Genomic DNA, 17,739 nt, shown 5'->3' with positions numbered 1-17,739 from the left:
AAGGTCCCTTCCAACTCTATTATTGTTGTTGTTGTCAACCAGATATTCAGACTGGATTTGGCATTTTTGTCTACCTATCAAGTCCTTACCAAGGACCTGGGATAGGCAGATGTGGATGTTTGATGGTATTACAGATATTGTCGCAGGATGGAAGCTGTTCCTAGTAAGGCCACCTTTTGCAATTGACTGATGGTGAATTTGTCAATGCCAATGATGTTCAAGTGGAATGCTGCTATCACGTCACCCCCAAGTTCTTGTCTCTAGACTGACCATTCCCAAATCCTGCAACCGTCATATGTTTTAATCTCCAGGCCTTTAATCATCTTAGTTGCTCTTCTCTGCACTTTTCCCAAAGTCTCAAGACTTGGGCGGAGGTGGGGGGGTTGGGCGGAGGTGGGGGGGGTGGGGGGGGAGGAGGGAGGGGGGAAGGGGGGAGGTAGGGAGGGGAGGGGGAAGGGGGTTTTTTAAAGGAAAACTGTATTTTTAAAACTTTTCAATAAAAAAAAAAGATCTTTTTTGTAATGTGGTGACCAAAACTGGATGACGTATTCCAGATGTGGCCTTACTTTATAAAGCGGTACTACTACTTCACGTGATTCTGATTCTATGCCTCTGTTTATGCAACCAAGGATTGTATTAGCTTTTGCTGCCGTTTTGTCTTAAATGGCCATGCAGGTAAAAATACATTTTATATGGTCAAATATTTACTGAAAAGTACCAAAATTAACTGAATGAAACAAGTCACAAAAAATGTTGGGACCAGAACTTTACTATTTGGCTTTAGAACTATTCCCCTTTTAAAAGAACAGGATAAGGTCTGATGTGAAACAACCGAAATACAGCTGTGGAACCTTTGAAGTAGTCTAAGTCAAAAAAGAAGGGCAGGAGGTTATTTATATGAAATCATGAAATAGATATTTTTAGAAAACACTGAATTAAAATAAGCAATGTCCTGCTGTGCTTTCCGAGATGTTTATGCAATTAAAAGAGGTAAATAAGTAAACATACCTGTGTCTCCCATAGAAGTGAATAGGTGCAGTTTTTATACTTTATGGCTCTTTTTTTTTTAAATCAGCCTACAGCAGGCCAAAGTACAAATCCTTCCCGAGCAGGTACTTCCTTCGAGTATGTCCGCAGTGCAGCTGGAATCCCGCAGCAGTTGCCACATTTTTCCTTCTTCCAAGCCTGCAACATGGCAGCATCAACAGATACGTCAATGGCAACAGAAATACCAAAAGGTCAGAAGTTAATTACGTTCTTTTGTGACATTTCAAAAATCAATAAAAATTCCATCTCTCTATCTCTTTTTAAAAAAAATGTGATGGTGTCTATCGACGCTCTGCTGGTGCTGCTTCTGTTTTAGCAAGCTGCCTGTTGTTTTGGTGGCTTATCAGTTGAAACCAGCACTTGGTAACATATGTTACGTTACAGAGTTAGATATGAAATAATACATTCGAAAGTTAAAAGAAGGTGGTGATTGGGGTGGGTGGGTAAACATTCTCCAACCTAGCATCTTTGGGATGATTGTGCCTACAGTTTCCAGAATTGAGAAGCAGTATGACCAGCAAATGGAACACTTTTAGGATCTGCAATCCAGTTTGGAAGCGTTGCAGTTGGGAAGATGCTAGCCTTCATATTGTTCAATAGGAATTGGTAGAACAAAGATCAATAGCTCAACTGAATTTGTAGCCTACAGTGCCAAGTCTACAAAAACTAGGAATTCCGAGATTTGCATTCTTAGCACCAAATTGAAAGCATCAGCTTGGTTTTTGATCTGAACTGCATTTATGAAACCAGGCCATGAAAGCTGATGAATCATTGACAAATTCAAGATCAATCTGATTATGTGCTGTATTTCATATATTCACAGGAGGGTTACTAATTAATACCTAGAACAGCAACATGCATATGATTTGCAGGTGCTAAAATATCTTAGGAAAACTTGTAGATATCCACAATAACCAATATGAATTCAGAGCATGGAGGGAATGGATAAAGGAAATATTTATTTATGTATTTATTTTATCACATTTATATACCGCCCTTTCCCGAAGGACTCAGGGCGGTTTACAGGGTGATTAAAAAACAAAGATACAAAAGTTAAAAACAGATTTTAAAAAATTATATTCGTCCCTGCATAGTAAAACCCCAGTTAAAATTAAGATTAAAGCTAAAATTAGAATTCTCAGCCTGGGCCAGAGAGCTCGAAGAGCCAGGTCTTCAGGTCCCGTCGGAATGAACGGAGGTCGGGGGCAGTCCTCAGCTCCACTGGCATATAATGGCATGCCTTGGTGTTAATGGAACACGATCATTGTGCAATGCATTTTGTGGAAGGTTTCATTTATGTGATTTTCTCAGGGATAGCTATACAAAGTCAGGTTGGCTGGCAGTTTTGACCTTAATGCAGAATGTAGTTGTGATGTTTGAGATACATAAACCCTGTGAGAATAATTTTCCTCTTTCTTTGATCTAAAATGTTTTTATATAGACTAGCAGAAGGTGATTGGTTGAAAGTAGTGACATTTAACCTCCTCATCTCTGTATGCCTCATGCATGCAAATGTGCACGATTAGTCTGTTTTATGGAATAATAGCATTGTAAGTTCAGTTTAATTCAACAGTGCTTAATTAGAACACAGATCCAAAACTGACCTCAATATTAAGCAAGTATTCTACATTTTGCATCTAGAATCTCCATATTTTTACTCCTGATTATTCCTTGACATTTTTATAGCTTATAGCTTATAATTATAGCTTATAGACTGTAGGCAATTGCTCTTTATTTCTACAGGGGTGGAAGTTGAGCTTTTGAATTCATCTGATGTCTTCATCATATTTGAAGGACCAGATTTTTACTATATGTAAAAATATGTCCCAATACATATTTCTCTCTCTCTCTCTCCCTCCCTCCCTCTGTGTGTGAGAGAGACAGAGACAACAGAAGAAAGCTTTCAAATTAGTAAAGTCCTTTTGTAGGACATAATGCTTGTAATATTTCAAAGATGCTTTAGAAAGAGCCCCTTTAAGTCCTTTATATAGCTCTTTGCATATAGGTTTAGTAGGCCAGGCCAGCGTTTTGGGTGATGAGAAGATGAATATACCATATGTTCAAACATCACTTCAAGGGGAAAGGAGAAAGGATAAAACTAGCAACTATTTCTTCATAGTGGCTTTAATCTCTCCATAGAAATTCAAGATATTTGATGCCACTAAAGAAACACTTAAGAGAAGCCAGAGCAACTATTTTGATCACATGTAGTATTTAACAAGAGAGCCAGTTTTGTGTAGAGATTAAAGCACAAGGCTAAAACTAGGAAGCCGTGAATTCTAGTCACATCTTGGGGCATAAAACCAGTTGGGTGACCCTGGGCTAGTCATTCTCAGTCAGCCCTAGAGAGGATGTAATGGCAAACCACTTCTGAACAGTTGACAAGAAAACTGCAAGGATTAGTTTAGGCAGTCACCAGGAGTCAACAATGACAAAAAGGCACAAAAGTGTTTAATGAATCAGTGAAGTTTTCAGGAATACAACTTATCCTGATAATTAGCTCTTCTCCTAGAGAGCTGTATTATATATTTAAAGATAAGTGGATCTTAAGTTGACATTTAAATTCTCTGGAGAATAAGATGCTAAAGTATATTCATACAAAATCTTGCCAAAGTAGGGCAAAGCAATAAAAGCAGGAGTTTAAAAATTGACTTGAAAACCAAGAATATAAAATAAAGCTTTACAAGAATTTTCTCTTGTCCCAAATTCAAGTTAAATTACATTAAAAGTAAAAATTTATAAAACTGGAACTATGACTTGTTCTTTGATCAGAAAGAAATGTTTTCTCTTCCTAGATATATAAAAATAGATAAAGGGTTTTTGAAATTTGAAATTTGTGGTGCATTCCTTAGCATTTATGACTGCATATTTCCTCTGTATATCAGTCATGCACATTTTTCTATTTTAATGAGTTTTTTTATGCCTTTTAGGGATTCGTAGTGACAATTTCTATCTTTCTGCATTTTTGTCCTTATCTTAGCCAGATATCCCTAAAAATTTGTTTCCCTGTCAGCATAAAGCAATAATATATTATTTTTAAAGGCATGCTTTCATAATAATCTTGACTTGTTTGTGCACCTGCTGTGATAATTTCTTTCATTTCAGAGGTAAAAATTCAATTATTCCCCAAAGCACTAGTTTAACTATTTTTTAAAAATCTTAGAATAATCTTCCAGTAGCAGATTCTTCAATGCTTTAGTTTATGATTAGAAAAGCAAGGTTTTTTTTTTTTTCTGTAATGACTTTCTGGTTTATCTTTGTTGATGAAGGGTAACTTATTTCTCTTGGTCTTTAACTCACATTCCCTGCTAACATAGTCGTGTTTGGGGAAGATGAGAGTTATAATCCAGCATAGGCTGAAAAAGACTGAAATGGGTGTTACTTTCATGAAAAGACTTCAGTATCCTCATTCTTGGCATTTTGCACGATCAGCACTGTAAATTGTACTAGGTAAAGGTAAAGGTTCCCCCGCACATTTGTGCTAGTCGTTTCCAACTCTAGGGGCCGGTCCTCATCTCCGTTTCAAAGCCGAAGAGCCAGCGTTTGTCTGAGGACGTCTTCCGTGGTCATGTGGCTGGCATGACTAGACGCCAAAGGCGCACGGAACGCTGTTACCTTCCCACCGTAGTGGTCCCTATTTTTCTACTTGCATTTTTACGTGCTTTCGAACTGCTAGGTTAGCAGAAGCTGGGACGAGTAAAGCTATTTATTTGTTTATTTAGAGACAATGGATCTTTCAGTCAAAAGTAAATGGAAAAGATTGCTGAAAAATAAATGGAAAAGACGTCTCCCTTTCCATTTGGTTTATTGACTTCCCAGAGGGCAGATGGGTTAATGGGACACTCCAGGAAACTCCTTGATCCTATCGATCCACTATCGGTTACCTTTCCCTTCATTCAACTTTGCCAAACCATAATTTTTCTCTAATCCATCATCCATTTGCACCATGTGCCCATAATATATCAGATTTTATTAGTGATTGTAAGTCAAGGACTATCTACCTGTACACTCTTTCTTCATTTAGCGATCGCAGATCCATTCCATAAATCAGAAGTTAAATGGTTGCTAATTGAACATGTGATGAAAACAGAGGGAAAAAATGTTCCAAAGATCACCAGTTGCTGCCGTCTTATTCAGATAAAGCTATTTCAAGCAGCAGTGCCAGTATTACTCTTACTTCGGGATGCATTCTTGTCAAGTGTAGAAATCTGGTTGCAAGTGTCAGCATTGCTTGGAAATTTTTTTTATTGCTACTATTATTATGGTAGTATTCAAAAATGGTCACTAAACAAGGTAACTGCTAAATGAGGAGTGGCTGTTGTTCACCTTTAGTTAAAGAGGCAGAATTTAGCAGATGAAAAAGGAGAGTGTATGTTCAAGATTACTCAACCCTATGATTATATCCAATTTTCATTGGATTTGATGGCTAGAATTTATAAAAATTACTGCATTTCTAAAATGATGGTGATGATGTGTGATTATATTGCAGTCCTTGGAATTAATTCTGTGAAAACTAATTGGGTGGTGCCTCACCTTAGTATACATGTGTAATTTTTAATTCAAATATATATGTGCCTGGGAATAAGTTTCATTCATTTTAAAGCCAACTTCTGCCGCTTCCAATTAGATGTTCTGAAATTCCAAAAGTGTGCATGTTCCTGGTTATAGGGAGCAGAGGTGAAGAGCAATCCCACTGCAAGATAAATTGTAAGTGGAAAGGACATTATTATATAAAATATTTTAAATTGGCTGACTTTTTAGAGGCGCACTCTTACCTTTGTTATGTAGAAAAGTATAGATGTATAATAAGGAAAGTGTTTTTTTGTTAACAGCGCAAGTTTCACTGTGCGAGTCTGACTTCCTGGCCATCGTGGTTATATTCTTTATATGATGCTGTAAGTATCAATGAAGATTTCCATCCTGCTCCGTATTATGTTCAACTTTTTGCACTCTGTGTGCTCTTTTGCATTGCCCAATAAGCTTGTGTACATATAGTGTTTGTACATGATTTGAATTGTGCTCTTTACTCTGCTTAGTTTATTTGCTTTATTTGCATGCAGAAAGCAACCGCCCATCTTTATATCATAAAGATATACTGACATAACTCCCAAATAAATAAGTCAATAATAATACAATAAGCAAAAGGTGACCATTCTCCAAACATCTACCTTGATTAGCTTCCAGAAGTGCAACCATGAGGAGCTCAGCTTAATCTGAAGAAAGGGGTTACTAATATGAGGAGTGCATCTAAGTCTACAGACTCCACTCCTCAGATAACAAAGCCCTAGGTATCTATTTAAAAACAGAGGGATGTGTGCACTGGCACATTTAAGCAGGTATGTGCAGAGGAGGCATTGAAATGGGCATTTCCATACAATTCTGAACTCTATGAGTCTTTATAGCTTCAATTTATATCTATAGGTATTTTGAATTCTACCTATAAACCTATTGGTAACCAATGCAGTACCCATGCAATGAGTGTAGTCTCCAGGGGCAGCCCATGTAGAATATATTGCTGTCATCATGACTTGTGACAATAAGTGCATGAATTATTGTGGCTAGGGACTCCCAATCTAGGACTGACTAGAGCAGTCAGTGCTGTTTTAGGCTCTTACGTGTAGAAAATCTGCTACTTTGCAGTTTGTTTAAGCTGACAGTCTCCATATCATGGTGCCATTTCTCCCCCTCCCCTCATTTTAGATTGCCACCCCCATCCCAACAGCTTTCCATAGAAATTGGTGGCTGAAGGCTAGGCAGTTGTTCTCCAAGTTTTTCAGGCCTACAGTGGCTTTTGATGAAGAGATGTGTCAGTATCTTCTCTAAGGAGATACCTCTCAATGAAATTTTACTTCAGGTTTTCAAAGCAGATCTGATTTTACTGGAAGTTAGAGGTTTTTATGCTTTTCTACCCTATTTACAGAGGCTGCTTTAAAGTATCACACTTTTGTTTTCATTAAAGGCATGCCATTGCTACCGACAAAGCATCATAGAAATGTGTATACGGTATAAGGTTTCCTGCCTGAGCAGGGGGTTGGACTAGATGACCTCCAAGGTCCCTTCCAACTTTATTATTGTTATTGTTGTTGTTGTTGTTGTTATTATTATTATTATTATTATGTAAAATAAGATGTCTTCAGCAAATTAAGCTCCTCCTGTTGGTAGAGTTATAATCCGTATATTGCCACTGTTTCCTTTAGGCTTTCCATTCTGAGTTAGTTGTTAGTCTACTTGCATTTGGCATATAAAGGCGTATAATTGGAATAAGTTCATGAATTCTAGTTTCTGGTAAAAAATAATAATTTCTGGGCGTTGTTAAAGTCTGTCGACTAGCTGTGCCAATATCTCACCCTCAGTTTATCCGCTTCATGATCTAGGGCCAACTTCATCTCCATTCTGTCAATGGAGGAGAACCTTTGGAAAAACACAGTAGAGATTTGTGCCAGGTAATTGGAAGAGGGGCAAACCTCTCCCCACTGAATTTTTCAAACAAGGGAGGAGGTGGTCCTTGTTGCCAGTGAAAAACAAGATTCGTCTTAATGTTGTTGGTTAATATTTCACCCAGCATTCAGAATATAGCATTTTAATTTTAAGGAGCTTAAACTGCAGTTATAGTGAAAAATGCTTTTTTGACAATTCCCTTTTTCTTATTTTGTTAACAAAAAAAGAAGTTTTTATGTTTAAATTAGGTTTTTCTTATAACACAAGGAAACCTTGATGGAACGAGTCAAGCAGCAGCTTCATGAATGGGATGAAAATCTGAGAGATGAATCACTTCCATCAAATCCAATAGGTACATTATTTATTAAATAATGAGTTGTATTGGTGGTAATAAGTCTTCATCAAATCAGTTTATTAGTTAACTGATCCTACAATCACGACTGAGTTACGGAGCAACCTTCTGCTGCTTTGTATATTTATTATGACTTTTTATAAAGAGGAGAAATTGCACCCACCTACCCAAGTCGGTAGAAGAGCACCAGGAAAACATCAGCAGTGCTACATGTAACACTCCTGTGTGGAAACCACTTGCAATATCTTGTATGCTGCAGCTAATAGTTGTTGAGTTACAATACATATTTCCATTAATATGGGATAATCTAATAGAACAGACAGTTTTATGTAGTTCTGCAGGTGACAACACTGTAATAAACATGAACTATTACTGTAAATATCAATTTGTCATTCCTTTCTGTAACCTGGTTATTATACATTTGCCCTAATTTGCTGTACGTGTAATGTGGCTTTATAGAGTTGCATCAGAAGAGCAGTAGCATCACTCTGTCAAAATCTGCTGTTTTTTTATAATTAAATTGTTCCTTAAGATACTTCGGTATTACATTTACAGCATGCAAACTATTGTAAAACTAAGCATAGTTAATGTCTACCTGGAGAAAGCAATCTGATTTGTTCCAGCTGATCTGAAGTTAAGAGAAGTTAATTGTGAATAGTGATAGGTTAGTTTTAATGCTCTGCCTAGATGTAGTTTGGTTAAGTCTTTTGTCTCTTAGAATGAACCTTGTTTTTCTTTAAGATTTTTCATACAGAGTTGCAGCATGCCTACCAATTGATGATGTTTTGCGAATTCAGCTGCTTAAAATTGGCAGTGCTGTTCAGAGACTGCGCTGTGAACTTGATATTATGAACAAAGTGAGTGAATAACTCTTAACTTCTTTCAGTTGTATTATGCTTAAGAAGATTCACTGCCATTGGGACTTATTTTTGGGGAGACTTAAATGTGAAATGTATGCTGAAAATGATCACCCAATATTTTTATTGTGTCCTGACTCTTCAAAATAATAATTGTTTTAGCTTTTACTGGTATGATGTCCAGAGATAGGGGCTATCCCACATTGTTGTGCCCATGTGAATATTTCTTAACATGGCATAAGGCTTTTAAATTAACAATTTCAACTTTTCTACCTAGTGATGATTTAGCCTTCATGTGATTGTTTGAACATGTGAAACATGTATATGTGTAATTTCATTTCTTTTCTCATTAAACCAAAAAAATACTTTAATTAGGTTGTGTGTTTGAAGAGCAGACCACAATTTTGCATGTAGTTTACCAAAGGATTGGCGAGCTATGGGTTGGGAGCACAGATATTTATGGATTATTTCCAAATAATAATAATTATTATTATTTCCAAATAATAATAACAACATTTTATTGCTTTGGAAAGGTAAAACAACAACAATATTTTGTTGTTATTATTATACCTTTCCAAAGCAATAATTATTTACTGAAATAATTATTCAGTTATCTGGTTCTAGTCTTCATGGCAAGAATTGCATGTTCCAGAATATACAGTAAAAACACATTTTGCAGCAGTTTTGATTTGAATAAATGTTAAACCCAATTTATTTGTCTATAATATTTGGATAGTATAAGAATTAATATAGTTATTGTACAAAAACAGGAGGAGGAATAACTATTATCCATATTTACTGTCTTGAGTTACTTATCATTAATAAAGACAGGATAAAAATAAAATTAACTTTTTAGATACTTATTGTTATTTGAATTGTAGATTGGCAATTTATATCTAAAATCTTTTATAAATAAAAAGTTGAGTTTCTTGATCCAGAAACTCAATTTTCTTTTCCTGTATAACATTTGCCTTCTTGTTTGTAGTGTACCTCTCTTTGCTGTAAGCATTGTCAGGACACAGAAATAACTACTAAAAATGAAATATTCAGGTGAGATTTTAAAGTTACGTTATACATCTCTTAGTTTGTATTGCCTCACAAAGCAGGATACCTTTTAATAAAGACAAACAAATATGAAATTATTATGTAGCAATTATCCAGATGTTTGGGAGTTGAATAATGTACATTAATTCATAAAGCTTTTACCTTCTTTTCAGATGATTAGGTTTCAGATCAAAACAAGCCCTATCCAGGACACCATAAAATCATAAATCAATATAACATTACTGATGTTAAAACTGAAAAGTGACCACAAAAATAATAGTCACACATGAAACAAATCTTGGTGAGAATCTTCAGCTAGTAGTGAAAGTTGTGACTAAGGAAAGAGGAAATTCCACAATTGGGCTCCAGGGTCAAAAATAGTCTGCCTTAAGTATCTTCTGAATTATTCACAAGAGTAGGCGTGCTTTCCTTGCTCAATCTCAATCTCAATTGTAGAGATTTATGAAAAGGCATCCCATATAGAGCTTGATATGTCATAAGCTCTTTGAACTTGTCTTGGTTGGATATTAACATCCAGTGCAGCTCCTTTAGGACAGAGGCAATATCCCTGTAGGTGGATTGTATTGGTAGTCCAAGATACAGTGTTTTTCACTTGTATCTTCTGAATTGTTTGAAGAGGTTGCTCGGTTCGTTTGGACCGACCGCCGTCTAGGGTAGCTAACCTCACTAATTCCTAGACAAAGGAATTCATATCTATCTATAGTGTCTGTCTTGGTGGGATGTTGCTTATAATATTGGCTCTCACCAAGCTACAGTCTGCATGGCCTCCTGATAAAGATGATACAGAGAAATAGAGTTACGTATGATCATATTGATGGCTTCCATATGTACAGGTGAAAATTGGAAGAACTTTGTGAAACAACATAATTTTATTCTACTTCTGAACAATTCTACAGCACATTAGCATGACAAAGATGACTCCAAAAATATGCAAAATGGCAAATATTACCTTTGGCTTCCATTATTATTGCCAATACCTATCTTGCAGTAACCTACACGTTGAAGGCTTTTTCAAGCTTGGCTGATATGTCTGTTAAAGAAAATACACAGTTGGGGATATGGTTCACTTTTGTGCTTTTGCCATTATCATCTTTTAAAACTGTTTGTAGTTTATCCCTATGTGGACCTATGGCAGCCTATGTGAATCCTCATGGCTATGTGCACGAGACCCTTACTGTCTACAAGGCCTGCAATCTGAATCTGAGTGGCAGATCTTCCACAGAGCACAGCTGGTTTCCTGGGTAAGATTTTATTTTTATTATTATTATTATTATTATTATTATTATTATTATTATTATTATTATTGTTGTTGTTGTTGTTGTTGTTGTTGTTGTTGTTGTTGTTGTTGTGTTTTTTAATTTTAATTTTTTTGTTTTATTTATTTTATTATATTTTATTTTATATTTTATATTTTATTTTATTATTTTATTTTATTTACACTGCCCATCTCACTATTTCGAATGGGTGGCTTATGGCAATATAAAGCAGGGCATTTCAACTAGTGGTACGGGTACCACCTGTGGTACATTGAAACCTGGCAGGTGGTACGCGACCATCTTAGAAAAGTGGTAGTGGGAGAGGGAAATGAGCTGAACTGATGGCAGCTCCGCACAAACGAGAGATGGCTGGAGCTGCAGGGCTGTCAGGGCTCAGCGGAAGCGCCAGGATCAGCGCCAGGCTCCAGCTGGAGCTCGGCACTGATCCTGGTGCTTCTGAGCCCAGAAGAAGCGCTGATCAGCTGGAATGTTGCAGCATCTCCAGGGTCATGTGATTTACATTCAGATGCTTGGCAACTGATTCATATTTATGATAGGCACAGTGTCCCAGGGTCATGTGAAGTGATCAAACCCTGTTGCAACCACCCAGCAGAGGGGGAGAAATAAAAACCAAACACTGCCCCACCCCACCTCCGCTGCCAATCCTCAACAAAAATGCTCACAACAATGAAAACCTCGGACAGGAGGAAGAGCGCCACCGGGCGGGCAGGCAGGTATCTTGTTTGGCTGTGGCTTGGGGGGCACTTTTTTCAGTGTCGTCGTAACTTTGAACAGTCACTAAGTGAACTGTTGTAAGTCAAGGACTACCTGTACTTCATCACTTTTTTCCTTTTTTTTGTTTTTGACACCTTGCTAGGCAAATAAAAGGTTTAAACCAAGAGCAAGGATGGTACGGAGTAGATATTTGTCTCTTGCTCCGTCAACCATCTCCAGCATATGTCTATGGAGATTCTCAGTCATCCGGGTCATAGTCGTCCCAAAGATGTTTTTCCACGAAGGAGAAGCTTGGATGAGAAGCTTCTTGGGTGAGAAGCGAAGCATCTTCAAAGAAAAACAAAGTCCGGTTGCTTCATGGAAAAACATCTTTGGGACACCTCCAGCATAGTGTGCTCCCATTGGGGCCCAAGTCTTGGTGGAGCAGTGGGCTAATGCCCCCTTAAGTAACACCAGCTGCCTGCAATTAGTGCAGGTTCGCATCCCACCAGGCTCAAGGTTGACTCAGCCTTCCATCCTTCCGAGGTAGGTAAAATGAGAAACCCAGATTGTTGGGGGCAAAAAGCTGACTTTGTAATAATGCCGCTTGGGGGGGGGGGCAAAAGCCCTAATAAGCAGGCATATACATAGAATGAAGGCTATTGCTAAGCACATTGGTTTGTGCTTAAATTGTAAGCCGCCCTGAGTCTTCGGAGAAGGGCGGGGTATAAATGGGATTAAAATAAAAATAAATAAATAAATAAAAACTGTCGGAGTCAAGTTTTAAGGTCTTCTGGAAGGCCAGAAACGTAGAGGCTGATCTCACCACAGGAGGAAAGATATTCCAAAGGGCGAGGGCCATAGCAGAGAAGTCTCTTCTCCTTAAGCCTGCTGTCTGAAATTCCTCAGCCAATGGAGTCCAGACAAGGCTTAATGCTTTGTGTACCTTCAGTGTGCCATTTTGCATTATTTCTCCGTTACTGAAGCAGAAATTTACCTTTTTTTTAAAAAAAAAAAATCCCATTTATATCCCGCCCTTCTCCGAAGACTCAAGGCGGCTTACAATCTAAAGCACAATGTGCTTAGCAATAGCCTTCATTCTATGTATATACCTTGCGTATGCCAAGCCATCGAAGGAATTAAAATGTAAATAGGAAAAAAAATGAAAACTTCATTAACACCGTCTCCTTAAAGCTGAGTGTGGACCGAACGAAAGGAAAAACAGCCTGGCTTTTTCTCCCAACTAGCGAAAAGCTTCATTTTTTTTAAAGCCATTATAAATTTTTTATTACTCGAGTGTTATGTTTAATTTATGCCAACCATATGTGGTTTAACCAATTCTGACATTTATGGAGAAGTGCTCTCAATCCCCATATATTATTAGAATGTCAGTGGTTTTGAAATAGTGCCATTTAGGAATCTGATGCTTTATATTAGAACAGGTTTCTGGTTCGTGTTTTAGAAGAATCCTGGACAAAGTGGTTTAAGGCCATTCAGTTCTGTCAATTTGCAAATGTGCATGTACGTGAATCCTTATTTTAAATGCTATAATGTTGATATTTTGAAATCGGCTTTATATGACTTTAGAGCCATTATAAATGTCTTGCCGCCTTGTAAAAATATTTGTCAATCGTGAAGGCTAACATAAATGCTATCCACTTCTAGATATGCATGGACTATAGCTCAGTGCAGGATTTGTGGAAGCCATATGGGTTGGAAGTTCACTGCAGCCAAGAAGGAGTTGTCACCTCAAAAATTCTGGGGACTGACCCGTTCTGCTCTGCTGCCAAGAATTCCAGAAAAAGAAAATGAATCTGGGCAAGAAAGATCACTATTGCTTTGCCTTTGATCTGGGCACCTTACTCGGAACAAACTAAAAGCAGTTTGTGTCTCGAAGAGGAAAAGTATTAAAAGTATCTGCCTCCGGGATCTGGTTGTATATTTGAACTTCATGAAAAAGGCACTGTTACTTCCGAAGGCCCTGAAAGATTTAATATTTTGAAGATGTACAAAATGTGAAACGGAACGTGAGAATAAAGCAGACGGTTTCATGTTTTCTGGCATGTACTGAATTGAACAGCTCGGATTTACAGCTGCTCTTTAATAATGTAAGAGGACATCTAGTGTTGTTGAGGAGATAAAGCTGAGTAGAAGCGACATGAAGACTGTGTAACTTAAAAAGTGTGCGTAATGATAGCTATAATCTATTGCCCGCTGTTTTACGGTATTTTCCTGTAGAATGTGGTGAATTTACTAGAATACCTGTTTTCTACCTGTATGAAATAGTTTACAGGTACTAGCATTTGCTTCAATAAGCCTTAAAAAGACAAGGAGACCCAGTCTTCTAGAAAGGAGTGTGCAGCTCCTAAGATCAGACTCTAGCTCAGAGGTCCCCAACCTTTTGAGTACCAGGGACCGGTTCCATGGAGAAAGGGGGGTTTTTTGCAGACAGGAGGGGCACGGCTTCACGTACTGCCTGCATCCCGCGGATGGGGCTTCGCTTCTTTGCACAGCCCGGTTTCTGGCATGCTGCTGCCTGGTGCCGGTCCACAGACTAGGGTTTGGGGACCCCTGCTCTAGCTTACTGTAGAAGCACGCATTGAAGCCTGCTGCTCAAAAGAATCTACGAAATGCAACTCTTTGGTTAAAACCAGGCTGTTTGTGTTTGCTTTATCTCCTTTACAGGATTTTCACTCCATTTGGCATTTTCAGACTTCCTTTTTTTAAAAAGTAGAAACGTAGGTTAGTTGTTTATGCCTCTAGCAGCATAATAAAGGGTATGATTTTCGAGATTGATCTCTCCAGTGCATTTCAATTAATCATATCACAGAAGTTTGTAATTAAATGTTTTGAAGCATTATGTATCTTTTTACATGTCTAGGGACTTGGCATCACAGTTGTTCATAAGCTATATATTTGGTATTGGAAAGCGGCAGACATCTTACTACTCTTTGTAATTTCTTATCTGAAGCTGAGGGATTGTGGGGTAATAATGCTTCCCATAGAAACTTGTTTCCAGGAGATATTATGGTATAGAAAAGGGTGACAAAAAAGAAGGAATAAAGACTTAATACATTGTTTTTTTCCAGAATGCATTTCAGTAAATCCACAGGTATCAGATTTGTTTCATAGAAATATGTAGTGAGCTTGTTAATAATGTGTTACCTTGCTGAAATAAAAACTTTGCTGAAACATTTTAGTAATTTCGTACATACTATCATATTTCCTGTGAGATGTTATTTTGAAGCAGACACTTAACTTTAAGGATGGCATTTATTGTATCAGTTGAAAACATGTTCTGAGTGTCAGTGTCATTCATCCCCAAGACTTAATGTACACCAGCAAATAACTTTGTGACTCAGGGCAAATTCCTTCTACCTCTGGTACAGTGGCATTTTTTATTTCTCATCACAGTTACAACTGAACTGTCTTCTTGTGCTTCAACACCGTCTCTCTGCTAGTCAAAAGCAATATTTGCTGTCATCTCTTTTTGAATAGAGCAAGGGCATCTTACTGAATGAAAATTTTAATTATTTTTTATTTTTCCTGTGTTTAAAAAAAATGTATTGATAGCACTTGATTTGGGGGGCAGACTGTAGTGACCAAATCACAATACTAGTCGCTAGTAGATATGCATGGACTATATAACTCAGTGTAGGATCTGTGAAAGCCATATGGGGTAGAGGTTTATTGCAACAAAGAAGGAGTAACTTCTCATAATTACAGTTATGGTTGACTTGGTTTTTCAAGTGGTGAAATTCCTGAAGTTCTGGTTCCTTCCACTTTTGTTCTGCTATGGATGAACTGATGGCCAATAAGTTTAATTTTCAGCTCCAGTCTGTAGCTTCCCATATTAGAAGTGCATCATTTTTATTATTTTATTTTATTAAATGTATCTAGCTGCCCATCTCATGAAAAGTGACTCTGGGTGGTACACAACAATTAATTTTAACTCCTTATATATGATCCTAGTAAAATCCCCACTCACCCATTTCATTTTTCTGCTAAGAATAAAACGTAATGCTTACATCGGAATATCCATCTTACTAGATCTGTTCTCTTTCTCTGTCTTACCGTATGGAACAAGCTTTTTATTCGCCACAGTTCAGATGGAAGAGTGAAGTCCTATTTTTCAATCAGTCTTGGTTCAGTGGCTCACAGGGTGTGTAGATTATCACAAATGTGTTCAGATCTGTTCCTGACTATGTTGCTTATAAAGGTGAAAGAGCTGACAATTTAGCCTCACTTTTCATTGATACCAGCTTTCCCACAAATAGCCTGCATCATATAAGGCCTGTATTAAAATGGTAACAGATGAATGGCAGGGATTGAAGTTATGCTTAAAATTTATGTGATTTGAGTTTAATTCAAGGTTAAGCATGGCTTTCTTAAAAAATACTTGACATAATTTATTGAGATCATGAATAAATAATTTAATAAATAATTTTTCAATTTTCACTTAATGTTGACTATTATGTATCTTGCCTCACTCTGTGATAGATTTAAGATTAATAAACTAATAGCATATTCTAATTCTTAAGTATGAGTTCAAGTTACTGCAAAGGTAATATGCTGTATCCTGCTACTGTGATATTGGCTGTTGTCCTCCCAATTAATTCTTCAAGGCATATGCTTTATAGCAGGGGTGTCAAACTGCCGGCCCATGGGCCAGATGCATCATAGCAAAATCACGCCCACCCCATTGCCGGCAATGGCAAAAAAGTTGCAATACGTCGCAACACATCATGTGACATTGTGAGTTTGACATCCCTGCTTTCAATATAGAGCTATTAATGCATCACTTTATTAGCTCAGTTTCTCTATGTTTGTATATGTATTGTGGGATTTACTTCCAAAAATTGGGAGAAAAGGGGGAAAATGGGAATTAATGTGTTTAAACAGATAATAAAATGAATTAGTTTCCCTTTGATTGCTTACTGCAGAAACTAAGGGAATATTGCAAATATTTGCATCTTTTTTTTCTAAAAGCAGTACCATTAAGACTTTAAATCTGAAAATGTATTGCTGCATCATAAAACGGTTTTATTTTGCTTGTCACTGTCTTTTTAAACAAACCCATCTTTTTCTTGGAAGCAAACCAAATGAGAATATAATAGAATAATAGAATGGAATCAGAATAGAGTATTTTTTTTATTATGGTCACTTAAACGAAAGCTGCTGTGATTTCAACCAAGTACTTTTATATCATTTATTCTTATTAAATTTCTAAATCAGAATTTGGTAATTCGTTATGATTTTCAAACTAGTAATGCTTCAATAGGAAACCATGACTGAATTGAACTTACATTTTCCTTCTGACCCAAGTATATTCACAACTTGGTATATGACTATCAATATTTTTCCATAAATAGACTTGTAAGAATCATCCAACCATAACTGTGGCTTTCTCAGGTTGCTATCCATATAGTATACAAAATATTGTCTGTTGTATATTTTCATTCCAGAATCGAGTAAGATCAAATTCAAGCTTTTCCATTAATTAGAGCAGCATACAATGAAACTTTTTGCAGTATAAGCTGTAATGTCGACCAGTCCCTCCAATCCTAATAGCATAGTGCTAACAGACTCTATGTCTGTAAAACATATGCAATCTAAAAAGTGAATTACAGGAGAAAAGCAAATTAAAAACGAACATAATTTTCTAGCTTTCTAGGTTAAGGGATGTGGAAAAGTATCATGGAAATACATACAACTAGAAGTCTCCAACTTATCGACTACAAGTGAGAAGAATTTCCATTGCTAAGAAAGGCAGTTGTTCAACAAGTCGTGCCCAATTTGCTACCCTTTTTTTGCCATGATTAAGTGAATCATTGCCAGTTAAGTGAATCCAGCTCTTTTGCACATTGAAAGACTGCTCGGAAGGTTGCAAATGGTGGCTGTATGATTATCATGATGCTGTCAACTTGGTAAATACATGCCAGTTAACATGCGCCTGAATTCTGACCGGGTGACCATGGGAAAGCTGTGACAGTCATTAAGTATGAAGACA

The 17,739-nt window shown here is 37.1% G+C and overlaps 1 protein-coding gene and 1 long non-coding RNA gene across 6 annotated transcripts in view; one reads left to right on the top strand and one right to left on the bottom strand.

Moving 5' to 3' along the window:
* The window catches only part of CRBN (cereblon), a gene marked incomplete at its 5' end in the record, with an annotated part of 29,648 nt that extends 14,720 nt beyond the window's left edge, over positions 1 to 14,928 (top strand). For 3 of the 5 annotated variants that reach the window (XM_083354310.1, XM_083354308.1, XM_083354312.1), the window contains 8 exons: positions 1,076 to 1,238; positions 5,880 to 5,942; positions 7,422 to 7,490; positions 7,753 to 7,837; positions 8,579 to 8,694; positions 9,680 to 9,744; positions 10,869 to 11,000; positions 13,395 to 14,928. In XM_083354310.1, the coding sequence (XP_083210436.1) occupies positions 1,076 to 1,238; positions 5,880 to 5,942; positions 7,422 to 7,490; positions 7,753 to 7,837; positions 8,579 to 8,694; positions 9,680 to 9,744; positions 10,869 to 11,000; positions 13,395 to 13,578 (877 nt within the window). In that variant the 3' untranslated portion in view covers positions 13,579 to 14,928. The remainder of the gene's footprint in view (positions 1 to 1,075; positions 1,239 to 5,879; positions 5,943 to 7,421; positions 7,491 to 7,752; positions 7,838 to 8,578; positions 8,695 to 9,679; positions 9,745 to 10,868; positions 11,001 to 13,394) is intronic. The other 2 variants (XM_083354311.1, XM_083354309.1) reach the window with 1 other exon arrangement.
* LOC310635406 lies at positions 752 to 1,122 on the bottom strand. The gene is made up of 2 exons (XR_014491399.1): positions 1,009 to 1,122; positions 752 to 863 (listed from the first exon to the last, which is right to left on the bottom strand). It is a non-coding gene; the product is annotated as an uncharacterized lncRNA (long non-coding RNA).
* Positions 14,929 to 17,739: the final 2,811 nt, after the last annotated feature.

Source organism: Vipera ursinii (genome assembly GCF_947247035.1).
Source record: "Vipera ursinii genome assembly, chromosome: 2".
Classification (NCBI taxonomy): domain Eukaryota; kingdom Metazoa; phylum Chordata; class Lepidosauria; order Squamata; family Viperidae; genus Vipera; species Vipera ursinii.
This window is presented reverse-complemented; position numbering and strand designations above follow the sequence as displayed.